Source organism: Callorhinus ursinus, unplaced genomic scaffold (genome assembly GCF_003265705.2).
Source record: "Callorhinus ursinus isolate GAN/ISIS: 27379988/994484 unplaced genomic scaffold, GSC_fseal_2.0 scaffold2, whole genome shotgun sequence".
Taxonomy (NCBI): domain Eukaryota; kingdom Metazoa; phylum Chordata; class Mammalia; order Carnivora; family Otariidae; genus Callorhinus; species Callorhinus ursinus.
The window spans coordinates 61,195,545-61,222,906 of NW_027397064.1; the positions used below are offsets into that span (position 1 = coordinate 61,195,545).

The 27,362-nt window shown below is 38.0% G+C and overlaps 1 protein-coding gene across 2 annotated transcripts in view; it reads right to left on the reverse strand.

Annotated features, from left to right (window-relative positions):
- Positions 1-27,362, reverse strand: part of CERS6 (ceramide synthase 6) — a 317,200-nt gene that overhangs the window by 124,293 nt on the left and 165,545 nt on the right. For both annotated transcript variants that reach the window (XM_025853613.2, XM_073882913.1), the window contains exon 4: positions 18,688-18,745. In XM_025853613.2, coding sequence (XP_025709398.1) covers positions 18,688-18,745 — 58 coding nt within the window. The remainder of the gene's footprint in view (positions 1-18,687; positions 18,746-27,362) is intronic.

Below are 27,362 nucleotides of genomic sequence, written 5' to 3' on the forward strand. Positions count from 1 at the left end.
TCTCTTCTCTAAATATCACACAACCGAAGTATATTTTTTTTCTTTTTTGTATCTGTTCTGGTAGTAGCAAAACAACTGAAGTATATCTTAAAATTATTTGTATTACATACCAAGTATAACATTTTTTAAAAAGTAAGGAGTTTTTGTCTCTTCAAAAAAAAAAAGTATTCGTTATCTTCATTAAAATCTGTATATCCCTTGAATATTTTTCCCCTCTTGCTAAGTGAATGACTCTAAATGGAAAAAAAAAAAGTTCTTTCTACCCCTATGAAAAACATAACAACAACAAAAAAAGAAACAGCTACATTTTTTGCCAGGTAATAAGTAGTCATTCTTCTAGAAGTAGAAATCTTTTTAAACTTTCACTTTTCCCCCCTCTTTTAGAAGTAACTTTTAAATACACCAAAAACATTCTGCCTGTCTCCTCCTTTCCCTTTTAAAAACTTCAACATTACCTCTTCAGTACTGGATAAGCCTTCCCAACAAGCAGGAAATGCTTTACCTGTCTGAAACTGACCTGCCAACTTTCTGGGGCATACCTGACACAAAAATCCACAACAGATATCCAAGAGCCAGTTTCCACCAGCATATGGACCAATGCCATGGACGCCGGACATCAGGACTACTGCAGTGGCCAACACAGATCTTGACACCTGTCATCACTGCTTCTAATTTATTCCTCACGCTGCACCGGCTCTAGTTCCGTTGTCTGTCACCTCTATTCTTTCTTACTCAACAGAAGCCAAGTTCTTGACCTGGCAAACATGACCTTCACCCACCTGCCCCATTGGTCTCTCATCGTCATCACGCTTGCTGTCTCCCCTCCTCTCCTGCCCCCAAACACAAACATGTATACACACACACACACACACACACACAGTTCCAGCCTTACTACTTTCTATTCTTTCCCAACACTGTTCGTCCCTTCACTGCCTTTGCCCATTGTCATCAGCTGAAGCTTCCTTCATCTTTCATCCTCAAAACCACATCTTTAGTTCAGTCCTCCCTGAGCATCTTGTCAGTAGTTCTTCCTCCTTCTCTAATCTTAAAGGTCTACTTGTACCACTATTGCAGGACTTTTGTGATGTGCTGCCAGATGCTAAATGTACTTGTGAGCAAGTCACATCTTCTATTAACCTGTAAGCTCTTTAAGGATGAGGAATATGTGGCCCTCCCAGAGAAAACCTTCAGATGTTGTGTTATCCTGGTTTTCCATGAATATTTATTGCAAAAGCAGGTGTGTTTACCACCTGCTAATCATCTCCAGGTTCATATGAGATGCAAGCCAAAGCGACTCCAACTTTAGACGTGCCAAATGGTATTTCTCCCTGGATATGCTAGTGAAGGTCTTCTGAGAGACCAAGAGACCAAGAGAGATGAGTACATTTTCATAGTATGGTAAGCTGAATAATGGCTTCCAAAAATACCCAAGTCTTAATGCCTGAAATTTGGGGATGTCACCTCATATGGCAAAAAGCAACGTGAAGATGTGATTAAGGTAAAGATCTGGGATTGGGGAAGTTATCCTGGTTTATCCAGATGGGCCCTAACTATAATGACAAGTGTCTTGAAAAGAGGAAGACAGAGGGAGATTTGACAACAGAAAGGGAGAAAGTGACATGGTGACAGAAGCAGAGACTGGAGTGATGAGCTTTGAAGATGGAAGGAGAGGCCACCAGCCAAGGAACATGGCAGCCACCAGGAGCTGAAAATGCAAGGAAAGAAATTCTCCCCTGCAGCCTCCTGAAGGAACCTGTTCTGCCAGTACCTTCACTTTAGCCCAGCAAAACTGATTTTGCATTTCTGACCTCCAGAAGTGTAAACGAATGAATCTGTGTTGTTATAAGCCACTAAGTCTGTGGTTACAGCAGCCACAGAAAACTAACACACGTGTTGAGTATTTAGCCTTTCTGGGCACCATACTATATATAACACAGTAGTTCTCAAAGTGAGGTTTCTGGACCAGCATCACCATCATCACCACCTGGGTACATGGTAAAAATGCAAACATTCAGGCCTCATCCAAAACTGCTGAATCAATGCTCTGGGGGAGAACACCCAGCTATCTATAATTGAACAAGCACTCCGATCGATTCTGGGGTATTTTCAAGTTTGAGGACTACTCCTGGAACATTTTCTCTTTGAACTTGGTAATTAGCAGGATGTCACGCATTTTAGAAGGATGAAATAATCTACTAGAACATCACTGCCTTGAAACAAATGCTATGACAACACAATGTGGAAAATGGCAAGGACATCCTAAATATACTACAGCACAAATAACAAAAAAGTCTTAAAATAACATGAGAAGCTACTACCCGTATCTAAAGTCTATTTTATCTGTGCTTAAAGGTTTGAACTAGCAATGGCCAGGTATAACTATTCACTGCTAAACTATTAACTACTAAATAAAATTCTTTTTCTTAGCAGGCAAAATAGATTTAAAATTAATGGAACCACAAACCAGTACTTTTTCTAACAATGACAATTTTTCTATTATTCCGAGGGAGTCCATTTTGAACTTCTATCAAGTTCTTGGCCTATAATTTCCACATTCAGCACATGAAGATAAAACCTCCAATGTTATATTTTGTGTGTGTTTTTTAATACAAGTGTATGTCGGGAGAAACTTATAAAGGGGAAAGAATAACATTTCCAACATGATATCTAAAAATGGCCATTAGGCAAAAATTTGTACAATAATATTATACGATGCCTATTTTTTTAGAAAGCCAATTTCATACCACAAGCATCTATTTATTAAATGGATGAATAAATGAATGTCACATCTTACTAGGAGATGATCATAATAATCAACCAGTCTCAAAATCTAAACTCTGTTTTTAACTTCTATCTCTCATCTAAAGGGCTATTTAAGTTACATAAGTAATCTACAGAACTGTGTTTTTCTTTGTGGCATTGTTTGGTAATCTGAATTTTGCCAGTCTCTGCTGACCACATTCCATGCTTATCAACACTTACTGTGCTACGTAGAAATCAACCAGAGGAGTCTGTTCTCTGGGGTTAAAGGACTGTTTAACAAGGAGAAGCAAGTGGGAAATCATTTCCCTGCCTAGGATCTTATAAATTAGGTCAATAGGACCCAAGTCAAATTGTAACCACAGCATTTATTAACTTTGTTTTTACACAGCCCTGTTTTCATAATTCCCAGGAAATGGAGATAGTTAGTGAAGCACCACTTTATCAGTTGCTTTACAGCTTCAACAACTAGTTTAAGGAAAAAAACTGACGTTAGGTTGTGAGGAGCCATGGCTAGGAGCAAAGTGAAAAAAGAGCTGCTTCTTGATTCATGCTTCACGGGCCGATGGTGCCTGCATATGCACACGCACAGAGCACTGCAGTCTAGTTATTACCTCCGCCCTTTGTATTGGATAGCTGGTGCCAAATATAATTTGTCTGCTGATGCTGAACACCATGCACCCTAATATGAAATTCTGTGTTATGATATTTTATCATTTACTTTTAACCTCCTAATCAAGAATCTGTTATGGAGAGAAGCACACATCCACAAAGGAGGAGCTGATACTCACAACAGGACTATTGCCAAAGAGAATAGACCATGCTTACTTATGCCGTGGTTACTAAATGCCCCCTAGTATCCAAGTCACTATAGAGATAATTCTTAGAATATTACCAGTTAATGGCCTTGAGCAATAGGGGCCTTGACTCTAGAAGTTAATATTTTATTTAATTTTACTGCCAACCCTATGTTGGGAGAGAGCGTAACCACAAATGAAAAAAAATGATAAAAATTCTCAGCTAACCTCTAATCTTGATTTCAGTCCTTAATTTTTTAAGTTCTTTTCCCCCAAGCTTTTATTTTTATTTATTTATTTATTTTTAAAGATCTCGGGGCACCTGGGTGGCTCAGTCTGCCTTTGGCTCAGGTCGTGATCCCAGGGTCCTGGGATCGGGCCCTGCATCGGGCTCTCTGCTCAGCAGGAAGCCTGCTTCTCCCTCTCCCTCTGCCTGCTGCTCCCACTGCTTGTGCTCTCTCTCTCTCCCTCTCTGTCAAATAAATAAATAGATAAATAAATAAATAAATAAATCTTTTAAAAAAGATATTTACTTATTTATTTATCTATTTATTTATTTGAGAGAGAGAGAGAGAGAGAGAGAGAGAGAGCGCACACACATGAACAGAGGGAGGGCAAAGGGAGAGTGAGAGGGACCTGAAGCAGATTCCCCGCTGAGCATGGAGCCTGAGATCATGACCTGAGCTGAAGAAAGATGCTTAACTGACTGAGCCACCCAGGAGCCCCTCCCCAAACTTTTAAAACAAAAGTGTTCAAAATAGCAAAGTAGCATATTTTTAATTTCATTACTCAAACTCTAACTGTATTCTCAGCAGGATATCAAGCACTATGGGGAAATACACTGGAGTATGAGGTCCTGTCTTGAGCTGCTTTTAGAACTGGATGGAAATAAATTTGAGAGCACACAGATAAGACACCTACTACTTAAGTAGGTGTAATGATATTGTATGATATTAATAATGACAACTCCTATTGATCAAACACATTCCATGGCTCAGGGACCAAGCTAGCTAGTTTACATACACACTATACAACCTTACAAAATACAGGATGCACTGAAGTAGAGATTTAAAGGGCTGTAAGTTACAGGTTTTCCATGGTAAGGGGGATCTGTGAAGAATCAGGGCTGAAGAATCATCTTTGGATAAAGATGAGGAAGGTCATTCTAAGTAAACCCAGTGATAAAAATGTACCTGGCCTGCTTAGGGCAAGAGTAGTTGGAGCAGTGGAAAAACGTAGAGGCTAGGGGACTGTTTTTTTTCCTACTTTTCTCTTTGTCAGAAGTGCTGATAATCAGAGGAAAAGCTGGGGACCGTGTTCAGTGCAGTTTTTATAGAAAGGTAGGGCAGAAGCCTCAAGAATAAATCAAGAGGGCAAAAAAACACAATGGAGAAAGAGTAGGCTCTCCAATAAATTATGCTTGGAAAACTGGATATTCATATGAAAAAAATGAAATTGGACCCTTCAAAAAGTCGACTCAAAATGGATTAAATCTTTAAAAATAAGATCTAAAACGATAAAACTCCTAGAAGAAAAACCATAAAACTCCTAGAAGAAAGTCTAGGGGAAAAGCTTCTTGATATTGCCCTTGGCAATGATTTATTGGTTAGGACACCAAACGCACAATAAACAAATGGGACTACATCAAACTAAAAAGCTTCTGCAGGGCAAAGGAAATAATCAGCAAAGTGAAAAGACAACCTACAGAATGAAAGAAAATATTTATAAATCATATGCCTGATAAAGGGTTAGTATTCAAAATATATAAGGAACTCCTACAACTCAATGGCAAAAAAAAAAAAAATTACCAGATTTTAAAAATGGGCAAAAGACCTGAACAGACATTTCCCCAAAGAGAAGGTAAATGAAAAGATGCTCAACATCATTAACCATCAGGAAAATGCAAATCAAAACCACAATGAGATATCACCTCATACCTGTTAGGATGATTATTATCAAAAAAAGCAAAAGGTAAGTGTTGGCAAGGATGTGGAGGAAAGAGACTCCTTGTGCACTGCTGCTGGAAGTTGGTATATCCACTATGGATAAAAGCATAGAGATTTCTCAAAAACTCATGTGACCCAGCAACCCCACTTCTGGGTATATATCTGAAAGAATTGAAATCAGTATCTCAAAGAGATAACTGCATATCCATGCTCAATTGCAGTATTATGCACAAAGGCAAAGAAAACAGAAAATAGGAAACAAATGTTTATCTACAGATGAATGGATAAAGAAAATGTGCTATATAAATACAATGGAATACTATTCAGCCTTAAAAAAGGAAATCCTGCTGTTTGCTACAATGTGGATGAACTTAAAGACATTATTCTAAATGAAATAAGCCAGACACAGAAGAACAAATACTATGTGATCCTATTTTATATAAGTAGAAGTGGAGGGTAGAATTGTGGTTACTAGGGGCTCAGGGAAAGAGGAATTAGAGAGGTATATATAGTTTTACTTATGTGAAATGAATAGTCTTAAAGATCTACTGTACAGCACAGTGCATATAGTTAACAATACAATATTATACACTTAATTTTTTTTTTTAAAGAGAGCACACGCAGTGGAGAGGGGCAGAGGGGGTGAGACAGAGAGAATCTCAAGCAGACTCCATGCCTATTGCAGAGCTCAACACAGGGCTCCATCTCACAAACCTGAAACTGTGACCTGAGCCAAAATCAAGAGTCAGATGCTTAGCCCACTGAGCCACCCAGGTACCCTGTACACTTAAAATTTTAAGATGGTAGATTTTATGTCAAATGTTCTTATCAAAAAGAGGGAGGGGTGCCTGGATGGCTGTCAGTTAACCATCTGACTCTTGAATTCGGCTCAGGTCTGGATCTTGGTGTCATGAGTTCAAGCCCTGTGTTGGACTCCTCACTGGGCATGGGGCCTACTTAAAAAAAAGAGGGAGAGAGGAAACTTCTAGAGATGACAGGGGAGTTTAGACCATCAGATATGGTGATGATTTCATGGGTACACAGTTATCTTCAAACTCATCAAATTGTATATATTAAGTATGTCCAACTTTTTTGCATGTCAATCACACTTCAATGAAAAAATAATTATAAATAAATAAAGTTAAATGTCTAAATGGAGAGGACACGCTGATAGATATGATACCTACCTGGAATTTGAAAGTGAGGATGTTGAGGCAGAGAAGGAAAAAGCACGACTATTGGGGAAGGAGAGTGGTTTGAGCAATCACGTTGCTTGCTGTGGGTTAATAGGAATAGTAATGTAAATATCTGGTGGTTAGGCTCTGGGTGCAAGGACTGAGGATGTAATTTCACAGCAATTCATAGATGGATGAGGCCTGAGGGTGGGGGTAATTGAAATGACTCTCCATTATCCTTCCCAACTCCCATCCATTCACCATTTTGAGTATATGGAAGAAAGGCAAGGAACACAAGAGAAGACATGGAGAAAAGTCAGAAACTTAAGTTAATATGATATAAGACTATAGACTGAGGTCAGGGAGGAGGAAGGATGCCCCTTCCAAACAAATACCAGTATCTTTACAAGGAGGACATGCAGGGGAACTAAGCCATCTTTTCTCTAATGCAAGCCAAGTCCTTCCCAAACACATTTCCAGTTTTATTTTCTGATTTCCCCTTCTGTAATCTCAAACAGACCCTGTATTTTTCCAGTTTTCCCATTCTGTACTCTCCATCACTATCCCCCCTTATCAATGTCATACCATTTATTAGGGTTCAAACTAAATACTACCTCTTTGAGGTTTATTCATTTCCCTCATTGAATTCCTTTTCCATGCTCAGGAAGAACCCTATACTTGCGTCATTTATTACAAACTCTAAGTATTTATAGAGTTAAGAGAAATCTTAACTCCTCTGCCATATTATAAGATCCTTAGAGGCAAGAACCATGGGTTCCCTCTCTTGTATCTGTCACTATGTCTTGGTATAGTAGATATTTAATAAATGTTAGCTAAATTGAATTAAATTTCTATGCTACTGATGATCCCAGGGAAGGGAAGAACAATACTAACATTAGCTCAAGAACTCAGACTGTCTTGCTAACTTCTTTTTCCATGATGCTTAGAATAATCCCTATCAAAGGGCAGGTGCTCAACAGATACTGAAAATGAACAGAGATCAGTATTTCCCAGTGGTAACAGACAGAGGCTCTTGAAAGAACCATGAATGGTATGCCCTTTAAATAACAGTCTTTGATCCTCAACTGCCTTGTGCCCACATTTCCACTCAGCAACACATAGCAACTGCTTATATGGCAGCTCTAGGATGATCAGAAACCATTAAGTTTTTTAACTGAAGTATGACTTACCTACAATAAAATCTAAGTCCATAGACATTCGATATATGTTTACATATGTATGTACCTACGTCACCATGACTTGATTAAGATGTAGAAAAGCTCCAGCACTCCAGCAGGCTCTCTCTTGCCCACGCCCTCTCCACCCGCCCCAGCCCCCATAAAACTACTTCTATCAATATAGATTAGTTTTGCCTGGAAAAAGTTGATCTTATCCTTTCCACTGTTCACTGCCTTATGGAAGTGTGAATTCCTTGAGGCCAAAATGGCCATCTTCTCTGTCCTTTGACTAGTCATTCGAAGGTAGATGGTACACTTTTGCTAAAAAAATCCTAAGCAATAACAGCAATGGATTCTAGCAGGCAGGCCTATTCTCATATGCATTAATAAAGGAGAAGGGCACAAAACTAAGCAAAACACTAAACTATATGTCCACTTTACGGCACACTGTAGCTGACCCGGTATGTGGATGCTCTCTCAACCAGTTTTTTTTTTTTGGAGACACACGCAGAGCTGTAATCAGAGCATGAGCTAGTCTGATTGGGATGCCCGCTGCTCTGCTCCACATCAGATAATTGTCCTAAGTACCCATACTCCCACCCTCAACACACAGACAAGACTGAGTCTTCCCTGACGAGACAGAACACCAGTTTTAGAAGAAGTAGAGTATCTCATTACTTCTCCCAGAACGCTATTGTTTTTAGGCAATGAGCATCTGGTTTGTTTCATTACATTTGATGAGGAAAATGATTTATTATGATGACCATGGTAAGTGAAAACCATGAGCTCTCAGATTTTATTAAAACAAACCTTGGTAAGAATAATGCTTTTCTTGTTGAATTCAGTAAAGGATCTTTCTTTATGTCAGACGATGATTCAGCTAATGCAGAGTGAATGTGCAGGTACAGATTTTGATACATGGATCAATATTTCATATCAAATTACCTGAACTCTTCTGAGAGTGACTAATTTTCTGTTCCCCATGGAAACAGGACAGGAATGCTAATGCAGTGCAGTTCTGAGGCATTGCCCTCAGCCAGAGGAAGCCTGTAGTTCTAGCTTTGTTACAGCATATAAATGAAGACCGATGTTGTTCACAGTTAAGTTAAGCCCTAAACTTTTGAGAGATATAAGTCTATGCTTTTAGGGGACTGTCTAATAATGAACATCTTATGTAAATGAGTGTTATTTTAGTAGCCTCTGAAATAGAAACTAGTTTTTTATTTTTAGACTTTCTACAAAGTTGACATTTTATTAAGTGAGCTGAAAAAAATAAGATTCATGGTTTGATCAAGCACCAAATCCACAAACCCTTGTATAAATAATTACATAAGAGCAAGTATCACTTCGTAATACTTGTCACTTGTACTTGGGAATCGACACAAGTATTTTCTCCTCCCTACAAATCCACTTCAGCCTCATGAGCTCCTGCAAGTCCTGAAATCTTTCTGCCTTACCACCTGCAGGAAGCCGTTGGTGTGAGATGTCATTCCTTCAAGACAAAGCCTGAACACAAAGCAAAGACAACCTGGGTAAAAAGACTTCTCGATGCATTTAGAGAAAATTATACACACCCAAAATTAAACCCTTGCATCTCATTAAATTAAAAAAAAAACTATAAGCTATAACCTCAGTGCTGATGAAATGGTTTTATTATCTGAATATCCTAATTTTTCCTAGGCAATGAACAATTTCACCTAATGCACATTCCCCTAACTGTAGAGCATACTGAGTTGTCCCAACCAGCTTCTTACTGTGAATAGTGTATTAATGGTTTGTTAGTCACACTGTAGAAAGTAAATATGTATCATAGAAGGGGAGAAAAATTTGTATAGCATAATTACATAGGTTTATGTAAAAAGGGAAGATCTATACCCAGTCTGAAAATTAGCAATTTCTGTTGCAATCCAAAAATACCAAGAATGCAGCAAGGCACAGATTCTCAGCTTTGCCGTTGTGACTTTATTTGCAAGTAGATACATAAAAACAACAATGCTTAATTTGAGCCTTTTGAATACAATCACTAAATTTAACTCTGTAGTCTTAAGATATATATATATGTGTGTGTGTGTATATATATATATATATAGTCATATAGTCATAGGACACAGCCTTTGCTTTTTCTTGTTAAGTGGTCAGTCCTTATGAGCACAGTAGATTCACCGAGTCAGTAATGAAGGCTGGACACGAGTGAGCCACAACGTCAATGGGATCTCCATTTAAATTCCAGCCCTCCTACTGACTAGCTCTATAACCTAAGATAAATAACTGATCCTGGGTTACCCTTGGTGGATGAGAAGTTATGTTTCACAACACATGAAAAATGAACACTATGTGATCAGTATCATGCCTGGCCCATACTGAGTCCTCAGTGCAGCATAGCTATCATGACTTTGATTATCATGTGATTATTTTCAGTGATGCCAACTGTTATCCTGGTCATGCACTAAGCCAATAGTGTTTCCAAGTCATTAACCCACACCAAAAGAGGTGGGACTTTCATTATGAGAGTGCTAATGGAAGGAGGAATTTGGAGTTATTCCCTGACACAGGCCACATAAATCTGCTATGAAAATAGAGCTTGAATCTCTCCAGAATCCCACTGGAGACTAAAAAACTCCTTCAAAAGTCAGTACTAGGACATTCTCAGGCATCTGGGTCAAGGTGATCACATAAAGGGAGCCCCTGGGAGAAAATTCAGGGATTGGGGCAGCGAGGACCAGGCAAACATGGACAGTGGGATTTTATTAAAATAAAACTTCCGTATCTCTTTGCCATTTAAGTGGAATTCAACTTTTTTATTTTCTCCTTTTTAAAAGTTACAACTATAAGCTCTTTCAAACCCAAGTATACCTAAAGTGATGCACATTTCCATTCTAATGCCCATAACTCAGGGCTAATATTTTTAATAGAAAATAAAGTAGTAAAGACATTTGAAAAAATTAACTATCTGCAGTTCTGTCTTTCTAAAAGAATTCATTTTTATCTATTACTTTCCATTTATCTATATAAATGTTAATTATTTTCATGTACAGTTCTACTAAGCATTTTATTAGGACTATAAATAATATGGTTACTTTACAATTATTTTTAATTGATTACATGTTATTTTATCATTTTGATGATAATAATTTTAAAAATTCTATTAATATTAGACATTAAGATTGCTTTAAGTTATTTGAATTTGCTATAATTTGTGTTGCATGTAGTATGTACATATACATGCATATGTATATTTTTAAGTTGTAATAAATAGCTACACACATGTATTTTTTGCCCCTGTATAATTTTTTGCTCAGAATACATTCATAGGAGTTGAACTGCTGAGTCACTGTCTATGAACATACATATGGTTATAATTCTGCATCACCATGTTGCTTTCTCAACAGGTCATACCGGCTTGCCATAATCATTGACTATTTCAAATTCTTCACTGAATTATGGTGTATGAACTCTAAAAATGTTGTATTAGTCCACATTACTGATTCTAGAGATGTAGCAATTAAATCCCAGAGAGATGAAGTCACTTCTTCAGGCTGCAAAACTGATTAACGGCAGAATTCTAATTAAACCCAGGTCTTCTGACTATTTCTTCTGGGTCCTCACTGTATCATCTTATCCTCAGTTTCCCACTTGCCTCAGAATGTTCTCCTCAGACAGAATGCCAGCCACAAGTCAACAGAGAAGGGCAAATGACAGGTATGAGGGAAATCAGAAAATATTCAAGAGGATACATGTGGGTAGAAGGAAAAAAGGAAGATACAACAAGAATCACAGAAGGACAACATCTCAAGGCCATTCCAGATCATTTCCATTCCAGAAAGTGCATTTACCTAGTAGTAAGCATCATGCTTTGATGCTTGGGATCTTACCGCTAGAAGTGGCAGTAACACATTTAAAAGTTTCATGTCAAAAAAAAAATTAAAAATTAAAAAATTTTAAAAAAGAAGTTTTATTACAGGATAGTTAGGCATTCACAGCCCCCAACAGAACCTACCTCTTAATCAGTCACAATTAGTGGTATGTCTTACACTTTCCAAGTATTTTATAGCTTCCACAGCAATCCTACACAAAAGCTGAGGAAGTGAGGGCAGGCATCATTTTCTCATTTTACAGATGAGAAAAATGAGTCTCAGAGCGCAGTGGTGTGATGAAACATAATTGGCAGAGCCAAAACTACCACCTCAACCTTGACTTCTCCCTCAATGTTCTCCCACGTGACGTGACTTTTATGTCTTAATAAGGTGAGTTTACTAATTAAAACAAATATACTTGAATTGCTGGATTTTTAAAACTTGTTTTCTAAGTCGTGTTGTTGTTGTTGCTGTTTTAATGGACTCAGAAATTCTAAAGACCGCATGTCTGGCTTCTATTTTTGCCACAGGCAAGTCGATTCATCCTTCTGAAATTGTTTCTTCTTTTGTGAAATGAGAAATTTGAGATGGTTGATCCTTAGGGTCTATTCCCAATGTTCATATTCTATGTCATCTGCAATTCTTACAAAATTATTTGATGGGGCCATTAGGTGAAAGTGAAGGGGAGAACTCTAAAAGTCAAACCTCCTTCAACAAGGGACATACTCCAAGCAATTTCAAAATATTTTAAATGACACAAAGAACAAAATTTTAAATGGAGACATATTCTAATGGCTAGACAAATTTTATTTTCACTGTTAAGACAGGCAAAATGATGACAAATTTGCTGTTTCAATTTTAGAAAGAGTCCAAGCTAACCAGTAAGCAAAAGAGTACACCTTGAAGCATGATACCATGCAACATTTTGTGGCCTTGTTGGACTTGGAAAAGCACACCAAATGAATAATGAAACTATGAATAATGAAACAAATGAATAATGAACTATGCCTTCATTCTGAGCAGACTGAGACTGCCTAAGAGGATAGGCAGAGTGCTCATTTGGCCAAGATACTACTTTTCAATGACGGCTTTTCACCCCCTAGTCAGTCAAGAAGCCAAGAGAGTATGTGGCAACTTGCATATTTTTTAAATGTAATTAATTACAATGAGTTGTCAGAGTACATAAGAGAATGCAGCACTACAGGAAGGCTGGGCTACTTCTTAAGATATTGCTTCTCCCCCTCAGAGCTGGCCCTCTGCAAACTTCAATTCAGCTGGCTCTTAGGAACTGGTGCCTTATGGTGTTGAGCCTCTAAGAAGCTCTAGAGGGAGGCTGGAAGACTGCAAGAGGAAGATGGGATGTGCTCCTTTCTCTTCTGCTTCCTGTTCTGGCCACCACTTCTCCACTGCCCTCTTCCCCCTTCTCCACTGCCCTCTCCCCCCACGCCCCCAGCAATGCATCTTCACCCCAGCAGTGAAATTCCAGTGGCAACGGCAGCTTGCAGTTTGCAGTTTTTCCTTATTCCCACAGCCAGCCTCATTGTGGTCCTGCAGACTCCAGCTGGTCAACATTCCCTCTTTGATGTCTAGCTCCACGGCTCCTCCTTCTAGCTTCTAGGTTCTCATAACTCCACCCACTTCCCATGAGCCCCGGGTCCTCAGAGAGGTATCTTCTTCCTGCCATTACTATCTCCATGATACCTCCAGGGCACTGCTCATCCCAGAATGTACAGAGTGCCAGTCCTTGAAATGTTTGTTACTGTTTCACCAGAATGTAAATTAACTACATCACTAAGCACACTGTTTAGTTCAGCTGACCTTTTCTTCACAGTTAGCCTTTCTCAAAAAAGAAGCAGTTAGTTGATCTGCATTCAGGTCAAGCTCCTTATCTCATTGCAGACTGGCAGGAAAGAGTCAGCAGATCAATTACTTGGGGCAACACAGTCTTAGTGGTTCCCCCAGTTAATGTTTCTTTATATTATAGTCACTCTTAAAAATAACTCCTGTGATTTCTGTCTCATAATGGGACCCTGACTGACACAGAAGTTAGGTATAGGTAATATTTTAGTAACTTGTATTTCATTATATACATGCATGTGTACAAAATGGATTGATATAAAATGTACCATAGGATCAAAAATTTGGATATACATTAGCCTAACATGTAGATTATAAGAAAAAAATATTTACCTAAGTCTCAGTTGCATGCATATCTACATTGCCTTCCTGTTTATTTTAAACAAATAAAGAAACTCAAAGAAAAACATTCAAAGAACTCCACCCAATACAAACTTCCATCTACAAAGGAGAAAAAAAGGTAACAGTAAATGAGAGGTACTCTATTTTTTAAGGCTTGAATGTGGTTTCTTTTAGGACTTAGGAAGATGTGTTAATTTGTATGAGTACATTGTGTGATACGAATTCAGAGCGCCTAAACAAATTCTGGGTTTTCTTTTAAAAAGCACTTGTCACTGCCAGTCATATTTATGGGCAGAGTTGCTTGTGTCTGGCAATTATGGGAAAAGACTACTGAGATAGGCTTATCTTTCAACTATTTAAATATTTCCTACTAACCTAGCAATAACTTTACCTAATAGCTCACTAACGCCCCTGTAAAGTCAATGTCTTTTAGAGTTTGCTTCATGACCAAAGTTAGTGCTATCTATAAAGGGGGTTCTAGGCTGAGAAAGTAGAAAACAACATATAACATGTGCATACCTGAGCATTATCACAGCACTATAAAATATGAGGCTCATTCTTTTATTTGTCATCATGAAATTACAGAAAACATTTTGTTGATTTCATATATATGAACACATACATACTTTACAGGGTGTCTAGAAATTTTGAAAATACAGGGCCAATTATTTCATTTTTTATTATAGAGCTATTCATATGTGACTATATAGTTTATCACCCAAACTGGGTCATTTTGAATACAAGGGAGAGGTAACTGCCTAGGACCCTAAGATAGATTGTATGGTTACCAAACTCATGTAAGAAGTCAGCCTCCAAAGATGCATTTACATATCAACTAAAAGAACTATGACATAATGGAGATTAAGTCAACACATGTTAAGTAAAATGAAAAAAAAGTATGATAAATAGTACTCTGTGCTTCTAAGTATCTTGCATGTAAATACGTAATTTCTATGTCACACAGAGTCTTATTCCATGATGTATCCTTTGACATTGCTCAGAATAGCTAGAATATTTGTAAAAATAAAGCACACATGGCAATCCTGAGATTGTGCCTCTTAGATCTTGGACTGCATTTGCATGAAGGCCACAGGCTGCTTGCAACCAATTGCTGAGCACAACAGGAATACTAGAGTGAGGCCATTTCTAAGAAACATAGGTCTCCTCTGATGGAGACTGTGGCTCTGGCACTCTCCAACTGAACTTTCTTTAGAAAGGCAGGGCAGTCTTAGAGATTCACCGAACCTTTTTTCCTTCGCTCTCTCCCACACTGGGGGGTCAGTCTTACACTGGGGTCTGAAGGCTCTTCCAGCCTCCCCCAACACCCTCCCCATTTTTGCTCATAACAGGTATTTCCCCAAATCAATTCTTACACATTTAATCTGTTCTTGGTATCTCCCTCTCATGGGACCCAGACTAAGCACAGATATTTATTGACCTAAATCTAGTTTATATGTATTCTAAATACAAAGAATATTTTAAAACTGAGGGCACTTGAATCAGTCACATTTACACAATGAAACTCTACTATATGTGGTAAACCCAGAGAAATATGTATACTCTCCCTATAGGATTAAACCAATTCAAATTGGAAAAGTTAACAGCATTTAATAAAACTTCAGTGTTCAGCCTGAATGTATTTCAACATGGCAGAGAAAACCAAAGCTATTCTCATACTAGAGACTGATTATCTCCTAGCCTCATGTGTAAAAGGAGGTGTTCAGATGATACATGTGACAACTTCTACATCTAAAATTCTATGGTTTCCTAAAATTACTTATGAATCAATTTGTTTTTATTTTTTAAGATTCTCTATCTACTGTTGTGGGTGCATGGTGCTCTGCATTTGGTAAATATCTCTTTAACTGAATCTTTAACAGAATTTCAGGGTAGAAAGGGTTCTAAAGTGACTTAATCCACCCTAGGAGATGATATGCATCAGGTTCATTTGACCTAAAGACAGAAAAAAACTGTACAGTGCAAGCTGCTCAGGTATTTTTCTAATAGCCCACGTAAAAATAAACATTTTTAATGCTGGGAGTAAGAAGCAGCTGTGGCCTCTCACCTCTTAAAATCGGTTCACTGCCTTGTTATTTTATTAAAAACACTTCAGAGTGTTGTGAAAATTTGAATTACCTTGTTTTGATTATTTCTGATGTTGACAATATACATTTTTTCCTCTTGGGTTAGATGGGCAAACAGTCTGTCCATTCCAAGCAAGTTAATAGAAAATATATTTTAAATATCCATTAAAGTAAGTATTTAAGGTTCTATAAATGGTAACAATGACTACATGAGGTCAAGTTAGCTAACTTAACCAAAGAAGGAAGTCATTTGGAAATCATGCTGAAGTTAGGGCAGGCTGGTGGAGTGGAGAAAGTATTGGATTAAGAGACAGCCGTGCATGTTTCATTTCAGATTCAGCTTTTTAATAAACTAACTGTGTGACCCCTGAAATGCTACCTACCCTCTCAGGATTTCTGCTTCTCCAGCTGTGAAATAAAGGGTTAGACAAGATGGCTTATGAAGTCCTCCACAGCTGCTTTAGTCCCACGGATTCTGTGTGCACTTTTCTATCACACATGATGACTAACATCAAACTACAGACTCAACCAAAACTGAGAGCTTCTTAGTATTAGAGGAAGAAACCCCAAATGTGAACGATCTGACAAGAAGAAAAAGATCTAGTTCTCTTCTCATTTTTATTTTATTTTATTTTATTAGGATTTTATTTATTCATTTGAGACAAAGAGATACAGAGAGAGAACATGAGCAGGGGAGAGGCAGAGGGAGAGGGAGAAGCAGGCTCCCCGCTGAGCCAGGAGCCAGAAGAGGGGCTTGATCCCAGGACTCTGGGATCATGACCTGAGCCGAAGGCAGACGCTTAACCATCTGAGCCACCCAGGCGACACTCTCTTCTCATTTTAAAAGCATTTGTTGTAACTAGATGCAGTATGAAAGGGAACCAGGATAGAGGAGCCTGGGTGGCTCAGTCGGTTAAGCCTCTGACTCTTGGTTTTGGCTCAGGTCATGATCTCAGGGTCATGAGACTGAGCCCCACGTCTGGCTCCGCACTCTGCTCGGAGTCTGCTTGAGATTCTCTCTTTGCCCCTCTCCCTGTTCTCAATCTCTCTCTAAAAATAAAGTAAAAAAAAAAACAAGAAAAGAAAAGAAAGGAAAGGCAACCAGGATAATTTAAGGAAAAGCAACTTCCAAGCAAACATTCCACTGACGGGCCCTCTTACTGCCTTCTACAGAGCCATTGAGGACTGGAGGATAAAAGCTGTTCTTGTTCCCTTCAGTCTGTTGGACAGAGAGAAGCAGAGCCAAGTGTCAAAGTGTTTCCTGCTCTGATGACAGATGGCCAGGCTTGATGTAGAAGGGCTAAAAGAGACCATATCCCACAGAAGGGCAAAAAAAAAAAAGTGCTCCTGGCTCTCACCATCTCTCTTAACCGTCAAAGCCCTTCACCCACAGAACCCAACATGAATTCCAAACTTTGACCTCAGGTAGCAACTGGCCATTCCCATGAAACACAACTTTCCCTTGTCAGCTGAAATTCCATCCAAAGCTATTTCCTATTCCAAGGTAATGACGTTGTAAGCACGTTGTAAGTCATTCTTTCCAAGTAAGTAAATTTGAAAACTAGAACAGTAGGGTTCCAAAAAAGGCAGTTTCTACCACATTTATGTACCCCAGTTGAGAATTTGTTTGAGCCTTAAGAATGAGGTTCATTCTTTTAAATCTATTCAGGGGGTCTCTGGGCCAGGTAGCCTTAATTAAGTGAAAAATAAGCGTGGTTACTAAAGGAAAAGACAACAAGTAAAAAGCATAATCCCTCTAGGCAAATATGACATTGGGAAACAACCACTATTTATAATAGAATTTGCCACAGGCAGATAGCATCTTATAACTTAGACTTTTGAAAATGCATTTGCAAATTTTCACATCAATATTTACATGAAAATTTACCAGTAAGACATGACACTTGGCACAATGCCTTACTTTGGAAAACATTTTCTACTTAACAAAGATAACATAGATTTCACTTTAAAGCTTAATACTATAAACTTTTTAAAAAATCATTTCCAACCTCCTGCCAAATCAGTATTATTAGTACGTGCATGACTAAGAGAAGCTCAGTCTTCCTAAGACTTGAACTTAAGCAGCCTAACCCGTTAGTAGTAGCATTCAGCATTGAAATAACCAGGAAGAAGGTCATGGCAGCCTTGAAGAATTACTTTCACAGATAAAGGTGCCTCAGTTTATGCAGGAATAGCAAAAGAGCAGCAGGGGAAACACAATCTAGGAAAGGAACTCCATTTTCCAGCAGCAGCTGGTGTTGCCGTGTTAATAGCTTTGCAAGACACTAAAACATAATTTTTGTTGGTAAAGATTATAGTGATAACACACATTGCAACAACTGATTTTTTTCAATTGTATGACGTGGAAACTCTTCACTTCTTTCAAAGCATCAGAAGGATTTTAAACGGCTCCTAATGGCCATAAGTAGTAAGTAACAACTACAGTGGTCAGGGGACATGTAACATCTTTCACTGGCAAAACAAATCATTTTCAAAGGTATTTTTGGTATATACCTAAAAGATATTTACTATAAAGGATAAACTACAAATATTTTTGTAAGTCAAAGAAAATTGCACAAATATTCTTCGGAAGTCTGTTACAATGATTTAAAATACTACTCTGTCGCACATAAAAAATAAGATACAGGCCTACAGTTACATAAGAATTATATAAAGTAACTTCGCAGATCCTACCTTTTTTAGGAACCGGACTCCATAGGTAAATACATAAAGGGAAAATGAAAATCTCCACCTGTAGAAGTTTAAAAAAACATTCTATGACATTCAGTTTATGTATTTCACAGTATAGTATTCTGAAACATGTGAGTGAAAAAAAGTCCATTAAATTTGCAATCCCGCCCCCACCCCGGGCCCCACCACTCCAACCAGGGATTAAGTTTAATGGGCAATTTCAGTGTTAGCTAAACACATGTGCATGGTTTCCTGCAAAATCTTAAATATTAATAATTCATAACAAATTTTCTTCCAGTTACTGTATTTGCCCATCTGTTCATCTTCTCTCTCCAACATGTGCATTTCCTCTTATTAATCGCTCATGAAGGAATACAGTTCAACAATACAAAGGTACACAGATTGTTTTGAATTCCTTGTCTAATTCAGATATTAATAAATAAGTTAACTGAAGTTCATACTTGTTTAAAAAATAAAAGCCTTAGTATTTTTAAATCAGGTAAGATTTTTTCCTTCATCTTTTAACAAATACTTATCGACATCTTTGTGGATGTTGCTAAAGGAACTCACTTGGAATCTAAGTTATCCACCTGATATACGACTGTTAACGACAACCTTATACCACCCCAAACCATACATCTAGCTGTTAGTTGGACTTTCATTTTTTCAGTGAGGAAAAACATTTTTGGTTCTCTTTCAATTTTAAATGATTCAATGTTTAAGTCTTAAAATATAAGACTTTATATGGACAGTGGTGATGTTTGCAGGAGGAAAAAAAAAGTTGAAGCCCTACTTTTTACCCTATACAAAGATGAACCGCACTTAGATGTAGGACCTAAATTTGAAAGGTGAAACTGTAAAGCTAACAGAGGAAATTGCTGGACGAGATCTTTGCAATTTGGGAATAGCCAAAAACTTCAAAATAAGACCTTCAAGACCTCAACTTAGGAAGAAAATTCATGCCTTTGAAATCAAAATTAAAGATTTTGTCAAATGGCTTTCATAGATAATAAACAGATAATAGATTAGGTTTTTTTTTTTACAGTATCAAAAATTACTGGGACAATGGAACACATTAAATATGAATCTTAAATTAGACATCAGTGTTATTTAAATGTTAAATTTATTGAGTGGGGGAACTGTATTACAGTCTATGTAGGAGAATGTCCTGTGAAATATTTAGTGGTGAAGTACCTGAAACTTTAAAAATCTGTACATAAGACTTTGTATAAAGACTTTATATAAATTATATAAATTACATATTATATGTATATATGGTTTACCCTAGTACTCAATTCCCAATTTTACTTCTTATATTTTCTGGGTGTGAATAGCTATGCCTTTAAAGTTTCATAATTAGCATTTCTGAGGTTATGCTGTTAGTAGTTCTATGGGTTACAAGTTATAAATGAACACAAGGGAGAAAGGGGCTAGTCAACTTCAATCTGTCAGGAGGCAAATTGCTTTATGTGTTTGCAAGCCATGTAAAATTTTCAAATAAGGTAAAAAAAAGGCGGGGAGGGAAGGGAGGGAGAGGTGATTTTAGGAGATGATTCAAATTTTAGACAAAATATTCTGGAAAAAAAATGACAGTTTCTGAAGGTAAGAGGAAAAGAATAATGATGGGGGGCCTCTGAGAGCTGAGTAAGGCCCAAGAGCAGACACAAATGTCCCTCAGAGTTTCATTCCTGGGCTGACTGACCTTTCAAACATCCTGGAATTCAAACCAGAACTAACATTTAGAGAAGAGCTTTGAACTTCAGGGTTGAAAATCTTCAACTAATAATTCATAAAACTGAATTCAGGAAGAAACGATAAAAATGGATGGAAGCAGTATAATAGTTCAACGAAAACTTGCAAATGATATAGAAAAGCCCTCTTGTAAGTGAAGTTGGTTCACTTACTGCAGCATCAAAGTCAAGGACTTAATTTTAACTACTTCTCCGTTACTGATTTTTGGTGGTTGTGGATAAGAGTTGTCTGTATGTTTCCTTCTGGATGTACAAATTCTAGATCAGAACTGAAGACCAGGAACCAGAGGTGACGACCACAGGGTCCCATGCTTGGTTTTAATATTTTGCTGGCACTATCTTGAAATTCTTCGTAATTGTTGAACAGGAGACCCCACATTTTATTTTGCACTGGGCACTGCAACTACATAGCTGGTTCTGATTCAAACACAGAGAATCTCCTAACTTTGGGCAAATCTATTATTCTTTGACCTCAGTTTTCATCTCTATAATGGGAGAGCAGGTTTACAGTACACTCTTTTGATATTACAACCCAAGGATTTGGTGGCACAAGTAATCTCCACTTCCCAATGTATGAAACCAACCTACTTCACGCATATGCAGGTCACTTTTCTGGCCTCTGAAGGCAAGTGAATTTGCAACTCCCAGATTAAATGATTTACAGCTGTTTCAGCTCTAAAACTCCTCTGTTAGTAGTCAGTGATCAGGCAATTTTATGTATAATAAAAACTTTATGGAAGTCATTGGAATTCCTATAATCACTTAATGCACCTACCTTTTATTCCCTCACTAAATTGACCCAGTTTTCCTAAAACCTAGGTTCTAATACAGGACACCAATGCCTCCATCATTTGAATAACAATTTGTGATGAATAATTACAAGACAGAGCTTATTTCCACAAAATATCGGCAGGAAGCAAAATTTTCAAGCATTCTGCCACATGCATAACTTTTTTTGTGTAGTTTCATATAAGTTACAGTTTTAAATGATGTCTAGCTACAGTCTTCTGATGGATAGCCTCCACCAACTTCCCACTAAAATACCTATAAAACAAGAGGTAAATAAAGGTGCGTGCAACTGCAATATATATATAAAACCTTCAACCTACTGCAAGAATCAGAGAATTTCATGGCAGAAAACAAACAATAAAATTAGATTTTTAAAATGTAATTCAAGGCAGAGAAAAGCAAGCTATGAGTCCTAAAGGAAGTAGGAAAATCTTAGCATATCTCCCTTTCTCTGCTTTCTACTATCTCGGATACAAATGCAACAATCTGTATGGTCAGAAACCTGTTCTCTATCAAGAATGAGGCTTTTTGGGGCAGAAGGAGAGTCCCCCCACCCTATCATTTAGTGACTGCTACTTTTCAAAGGTAAGTGGGAAGAAAGGGAAATATGTAGCACCCTGGAGTTTCAGTTGCAGAAAGGCAGATTTAGAGACAAGATGATTTATGGTGATATATCTTCTGGGTGTTGGAGTCATTAAATAATCCACATAGAGAGTATGAAGAACAAGGCATTGGCAATTGCTGCTTTATATGAAACTCTTCTAGACCACTGAAAATAGGCCAGGGCCTGCAAACGTCAACTGCTACAAGGTCTGAGATCTAAAAGAGGACTTTTACTAAGGAAACAAGAGGACGACAGAGAGAGGGTGGGACCCAGGGCAATCCATGCACCCTCTCTGTGAGCAGGTCTAAACGGATATTGCCAAATTCAGAAACGAAAATTAGAGCTAAATGTCAACATAGGTCTACCAAGAAGTAGTGCATAAATATGGAAAGAAAAGAGCATGCTAAAGAGTCAAAGACCTGTCTCCTAAAAACAACTCCCTAGAGGAACCACATGTAATTTTTAGAAAAGTATTTGGCATTGTTAGTACGATACAAAAAGACGTATCCCTTAAAGACCAAAGTAGAAAGCCATAATCAATAAAGGACTACTGGGTATGATAAAAAAAGAATCTAAGTGAAATAAAGAAGCAGTACAAAGATTCTAAAAATGAAGTGACAGAATATTACCCACACAGGGGGAGAGAGAAAAATGGAGATGTGTACTACATAAAGTTAAATTATTGATGTAGAAGACAAACACCCCCATATGACCAGAGAAAAGAACCAATAGATGAAAGAAGGCTAGATCTGAAGGACCAGAAAAATCAAGTCTAATTATAGTTGTTTCTGAGAAAACACGATTGCAGAACTGAAATAGAATAATCAAAGACAGTAAAAAAAGAAAATCTGAACAGAATAAAAGAGGACTAAATTGTATTCAAATAATAGCAATTCAAAGCCACATTCTGACAAAAGTTTTGAATCCTTGGGTTAAAATAAAAAAAAAAAATCTTCAGTACCAGGCATAAAAGCAAAAACAAGTCAACACAAAAATCAAATGAAAGTAAGCCACCATCAAAGAAACAAATGTCCAATTGGTCTTAAATATCTCCTCTGGATTACTAAACTACAACAGAAAGAGAAGACTCAATCAGAGCTAGCCACTGCCAGCCAAACTGCCTTTTACTTGTGAAGGGATAGGAAAAGCAGTCTCTCATAGTCCAAAGCTCCGAAAATACAGTGCTTATTAACCTGTACTAAAATATTCCTTAGCTTAATTCCAACCCATCAAAATACAAATAAAAATTAAGAATTCAAAAAGCCTAATTTTGGAATAAAAGAACTAGGGTTAGTAACAAAAATAACTGCCCTAAATTTCATGGCCAAATTAAATGCTATTGCCCTTCAGGGACAATGTAATTAATATAAAATATTTAACAATAACCAGGGGATAAATCCTTAGATTATACTAATGAAAGGAGGGGATGGAGAAGTGAAGCATTAAACTTATTCGTACAGAGAATTTCAAAAGACACTGTTGTTACGGTAATAATAGAAATATAGTTACAGAAGGGTTTTTTTTTTATTTTATTTTATTATGTTGTTAATCACCATACATCACATCATTAGTTTTGGATGTAGTGTTCCATGATTCATTGTTTGTGCATAACACCCAGTGCTCCACGCAGAACGTACCCTCTTTAATACCCATCACCAGGCTGACCCATCCCCCCACCCCCTCCCCTCTAGAACCCTCAGTTTGTTTCTTAGAGTCCATAGTCTCTCATGGTTCGTCTCCCCCTCCGATTTCGCCCCCTTCATCTTTCCCTTCCTGCTATCTTCTTCTTTTTTTTTTTTTTGACATATATTGCATTATTTGTTTCAGAGGTACAGCTCTGTGATTCATCAGTCTTGCACAATTCACAGCGCTCACCATAGCACATACCCTCCCCAGTGTCTATCACCAGCCACCCCATCCCTCCCACCCCCCCACCACTCCAGCAAGCCTCAGTTTGTTTCCTGAGATTAAGAATTCCTCATATCAGTGAGGTCATATGATACATGTCTTTCTCTGATTGACTTATTTTGCTTAGCACACAGAAGGTTTTCTTAAAAACCTAAAGCCTGGTTAAAGATGGTAAAAATAAATGACCTCTGTGCCTTGCATGAATGTAGCACTAAACAGGCAGAAGAGGAATTTTGTGAAGCATCAGTTCCCAAGGCCACAGAAGAGAGTGAGGAACGCCCTCCTCCCCACCCCCATTTTAGAGGCTAGAAAACAGAAAGTAAGTGTCAGGCTGGTTAGCAGAAGCAAAAAACTGGATCCTCAGCTGTCAGTGGAGGATGCTCAGAAGCACCACAGAATGCCAGGAAGACTCCTGAGACTCTGCAAGTGTATCTACTTGGAAAGAGAAGCCTAGGGATTAGCTCACCCAAGGTGGGGTTACTACACTGTTGCTAAGTGGCAAAACCAGGACACCAGCAGCACAGACTCTAAGGCCCCCTCTCAAATTCCACAGAATTACAGTGCACTTTTTTTTTGCCTTGAGAAGTCAACGTGTTCCACTACATTTGTTTGGACATGGAAACTTTTATATCCATCAAACCTGAAAATTAGAATGGAAAGCTAGTAAAAACTACCACCCACTGAATCTGGTTTATTGTTCTTATACAACAAGGCTGAAAGGGTTCTTTGTTAAAATCAAGACTAATAAAATGTGCCATAAAAGTAGGGAATCAGAGCGTTGACATCCTGTGTCTTCCTGCCAGGTGTCACAAATGGGGCACCAGGATCCTCAGCTACAGGAGGATGGACAGGGAGAACATCCAGAGCAGACCAGGACCTCAATTCAGCACACCGTCCCAGACAGAGCAAGGCAGGCAGATGGGGCCATTTTCCTTTCTTTTCTTTTCTTTTTTTTTATTTTATTATGTTATGTTAATCACCATACATCACATCATTAGTTTTAGTTTTTGATGTAGTGTTCCATGATTCACTGTTTGCATATAACACCCAGTGCTCCATTTTGCTTTCAACAATTATGGAGTACTTCCTCTATTCTGGGAGCTGTTCTAAGCACTTTACAAACAGGAAGTCATTTAGAGAAACTATTCTAAACTACAAAATAGATACTCTTATCACCATGCCCCCTTCTCCCTTTTTGTAGCTGAGGAAACAAGTACAGAGTGGTTTACTAAATTGCTGAAGGTAACATAGCTAGTAAGGGAGAGAGCCAAGGCTGGGAACTAGGGGGCAGGCTGGTTCCAGTATCCCAGCTCTTCACCATAAGGGTATGCTACCTCTTCCTCAACTGTACACTCTTGAAAACTGAAGACAACGTACTCAGCTAAAATAGTGTTTTAAACCAAAGGGACATTAATGGACACCACATAATGAGAATAGTCTCTGTCCTGATGAATAGAAATTGGCTGCCTGCAAAACTGGACACAGGGAAGGACTGCACTGGTGCTTTTATTCAATACCAGGGCAGCTAAAATAATACAGAGCTTGTCAGCTAAAGTCAACAGTAATTACCAGGGGGCCATTCTCCATCTTAGCCAATCATCCTCTCTACCAGCTGAAATACTATTCCTCCTTCAGGATTAATGTCAAACGCTAGTTAGTCTCTGAATCCACCTTTTCTGAATGGTGCAACAGTGAAAGCACTTAAGTCTCTCTCTGATGGTGTGTTCTTTACCCCTCTACCTTATCTTTGACTGCAGCCACAAACCTCTGACTTGCTTGTGAGTTCCAAGTAGGCAAAACAGAGTCTTATTTGTCTTTGTATTTCTGATAGCAAACATAGTGTTTTGCAAAGAACAGCTCCTAAATTGACGTCTGAATTTTTATTAAGGGTATAGGTACTCCCTTTATTTAAAGTTAATTTTAACCAAAAGAGTCTATAATCTAATAACGTTATCAACTATTTCTAGGAACTGTGCAAAAATATAAATAAGAAAGGGGGAAGACATGTCAAATGCTGCTAATGCATTTTTAAAAAAGATTTTATTTATTTATTTGACAGAGAGAGAGAGCACAAGCAGGGGGAGCAGCAGGGAGAGGGAGAAGCAGGCTCCCTCCTGAGCAGGGAGCCCGAGGCGGGGCTCGATCCCGGGACTCTGAGATCATGACCTGAGCTGAAGGCAGATGCTTAACCTGCTGAGTCACCCAGGCGCTCCTGCTAATGTAATTTTTTAAATGACCAACATAGTAGTAATTTGGAATCAAAGAGAGTCAACTCTGGAGTAGCATACATAATAAAAAATATTGTTACTGAGTATAAAACTAATGTACAGAGCACAAGAACTTAGCATATATTCCTTTAATTATGAAATGGAATTCATTACTTTTGAGACATTTCTCATTTTAACGGTTCCATCATCTAAACACAAACAAGGATTAACTCATTTCCTCTCAAATACATGAAGAGAAGTGAAGTAGGGCTTATATCTTTCCTTCCATAAAATTTAAGATTTAATATAAATCATGCCACCATATCTTGCAAATTATTACAAGTAAAATTATGATAGATGAGCAGAATATATTTTGAAATAAATTAGTATAGACTTTATTATATTGATACTTTAAAATACATAAGCCCACCCTTTTACCTCAAAGCAGAAAGTAGATTAAATTCCTGTTTCTCTACTAGAAACTCAGAGCTGATGACTTTGCTCAGGTATGAACAAAGCTACAACCTAAACACATTCGTACTTTATCACTTCTTCAGTCAAGTACAAATGGACTTCTAAAAACCTTCAAAGGGGTTTCTGTATTATATCTGACATATTCACTTCTACAAAGTTTTGAAATGAAGTAATTGTGGTTTCAAGCTTATCAACAAGTCTTCCTTACAAGGTGAACAGTATTTCTACGTGCTAGGTTTTCTTTGAGGATCACCTATTTATTTTTAGAAAACAACAATAGCCAGCATTTCTTGAGCACTTACTTTAGGCGTGGTATCATCATTAAGAGTTTTGTATGTGGTATCTCATTTACACTTTATGAGAACCATATGAGGCAGATGCCACTGTCACCTCCATCTTGCAGATAAGGACAGGGGACTTAGGTAATTTGCCTAAAAACACAGGTAGCAAGTGGTGAATTTGGTATCTGAATCCAGGAAGGCTCATTCCAGAGACCATGCTTCTCACTACCGAATATTGCCTCTTTATTTTAATACAAAAATTAAAATGAAACATTTTTTTTTTTTAAAGATTCCATCCATTTATTTGAGAGAGAGAGAGAGAATGAGAGATAGAGAGCACGAGAGGGAAGAGGGTCAGAGGGAGAAGCAGACTCCCCGCCGAGCAGGGAGCCCGATGCGGGGCTCGATCCCAGGACTCCAGGATCATGACCTGAGCCGAAGGCAGCCGCTTAACCAACTGAGCCACCCAGGCACCCCGAAACATTTTTTTTTTTTATTGTGAGTAACTTTCCTCCACAGCTTGCTCTCTCTCATCACATGAACACAAAATCAGTGGAATTACTCTGACAGCTGCCCACCTCCATTGCAGCTCCTCTGCTAAGGCAAGAGGGCAAATAAGACTTGCTCCGTTGTCTCTTCCTTCCTCTGCATAATGTAGAGCACG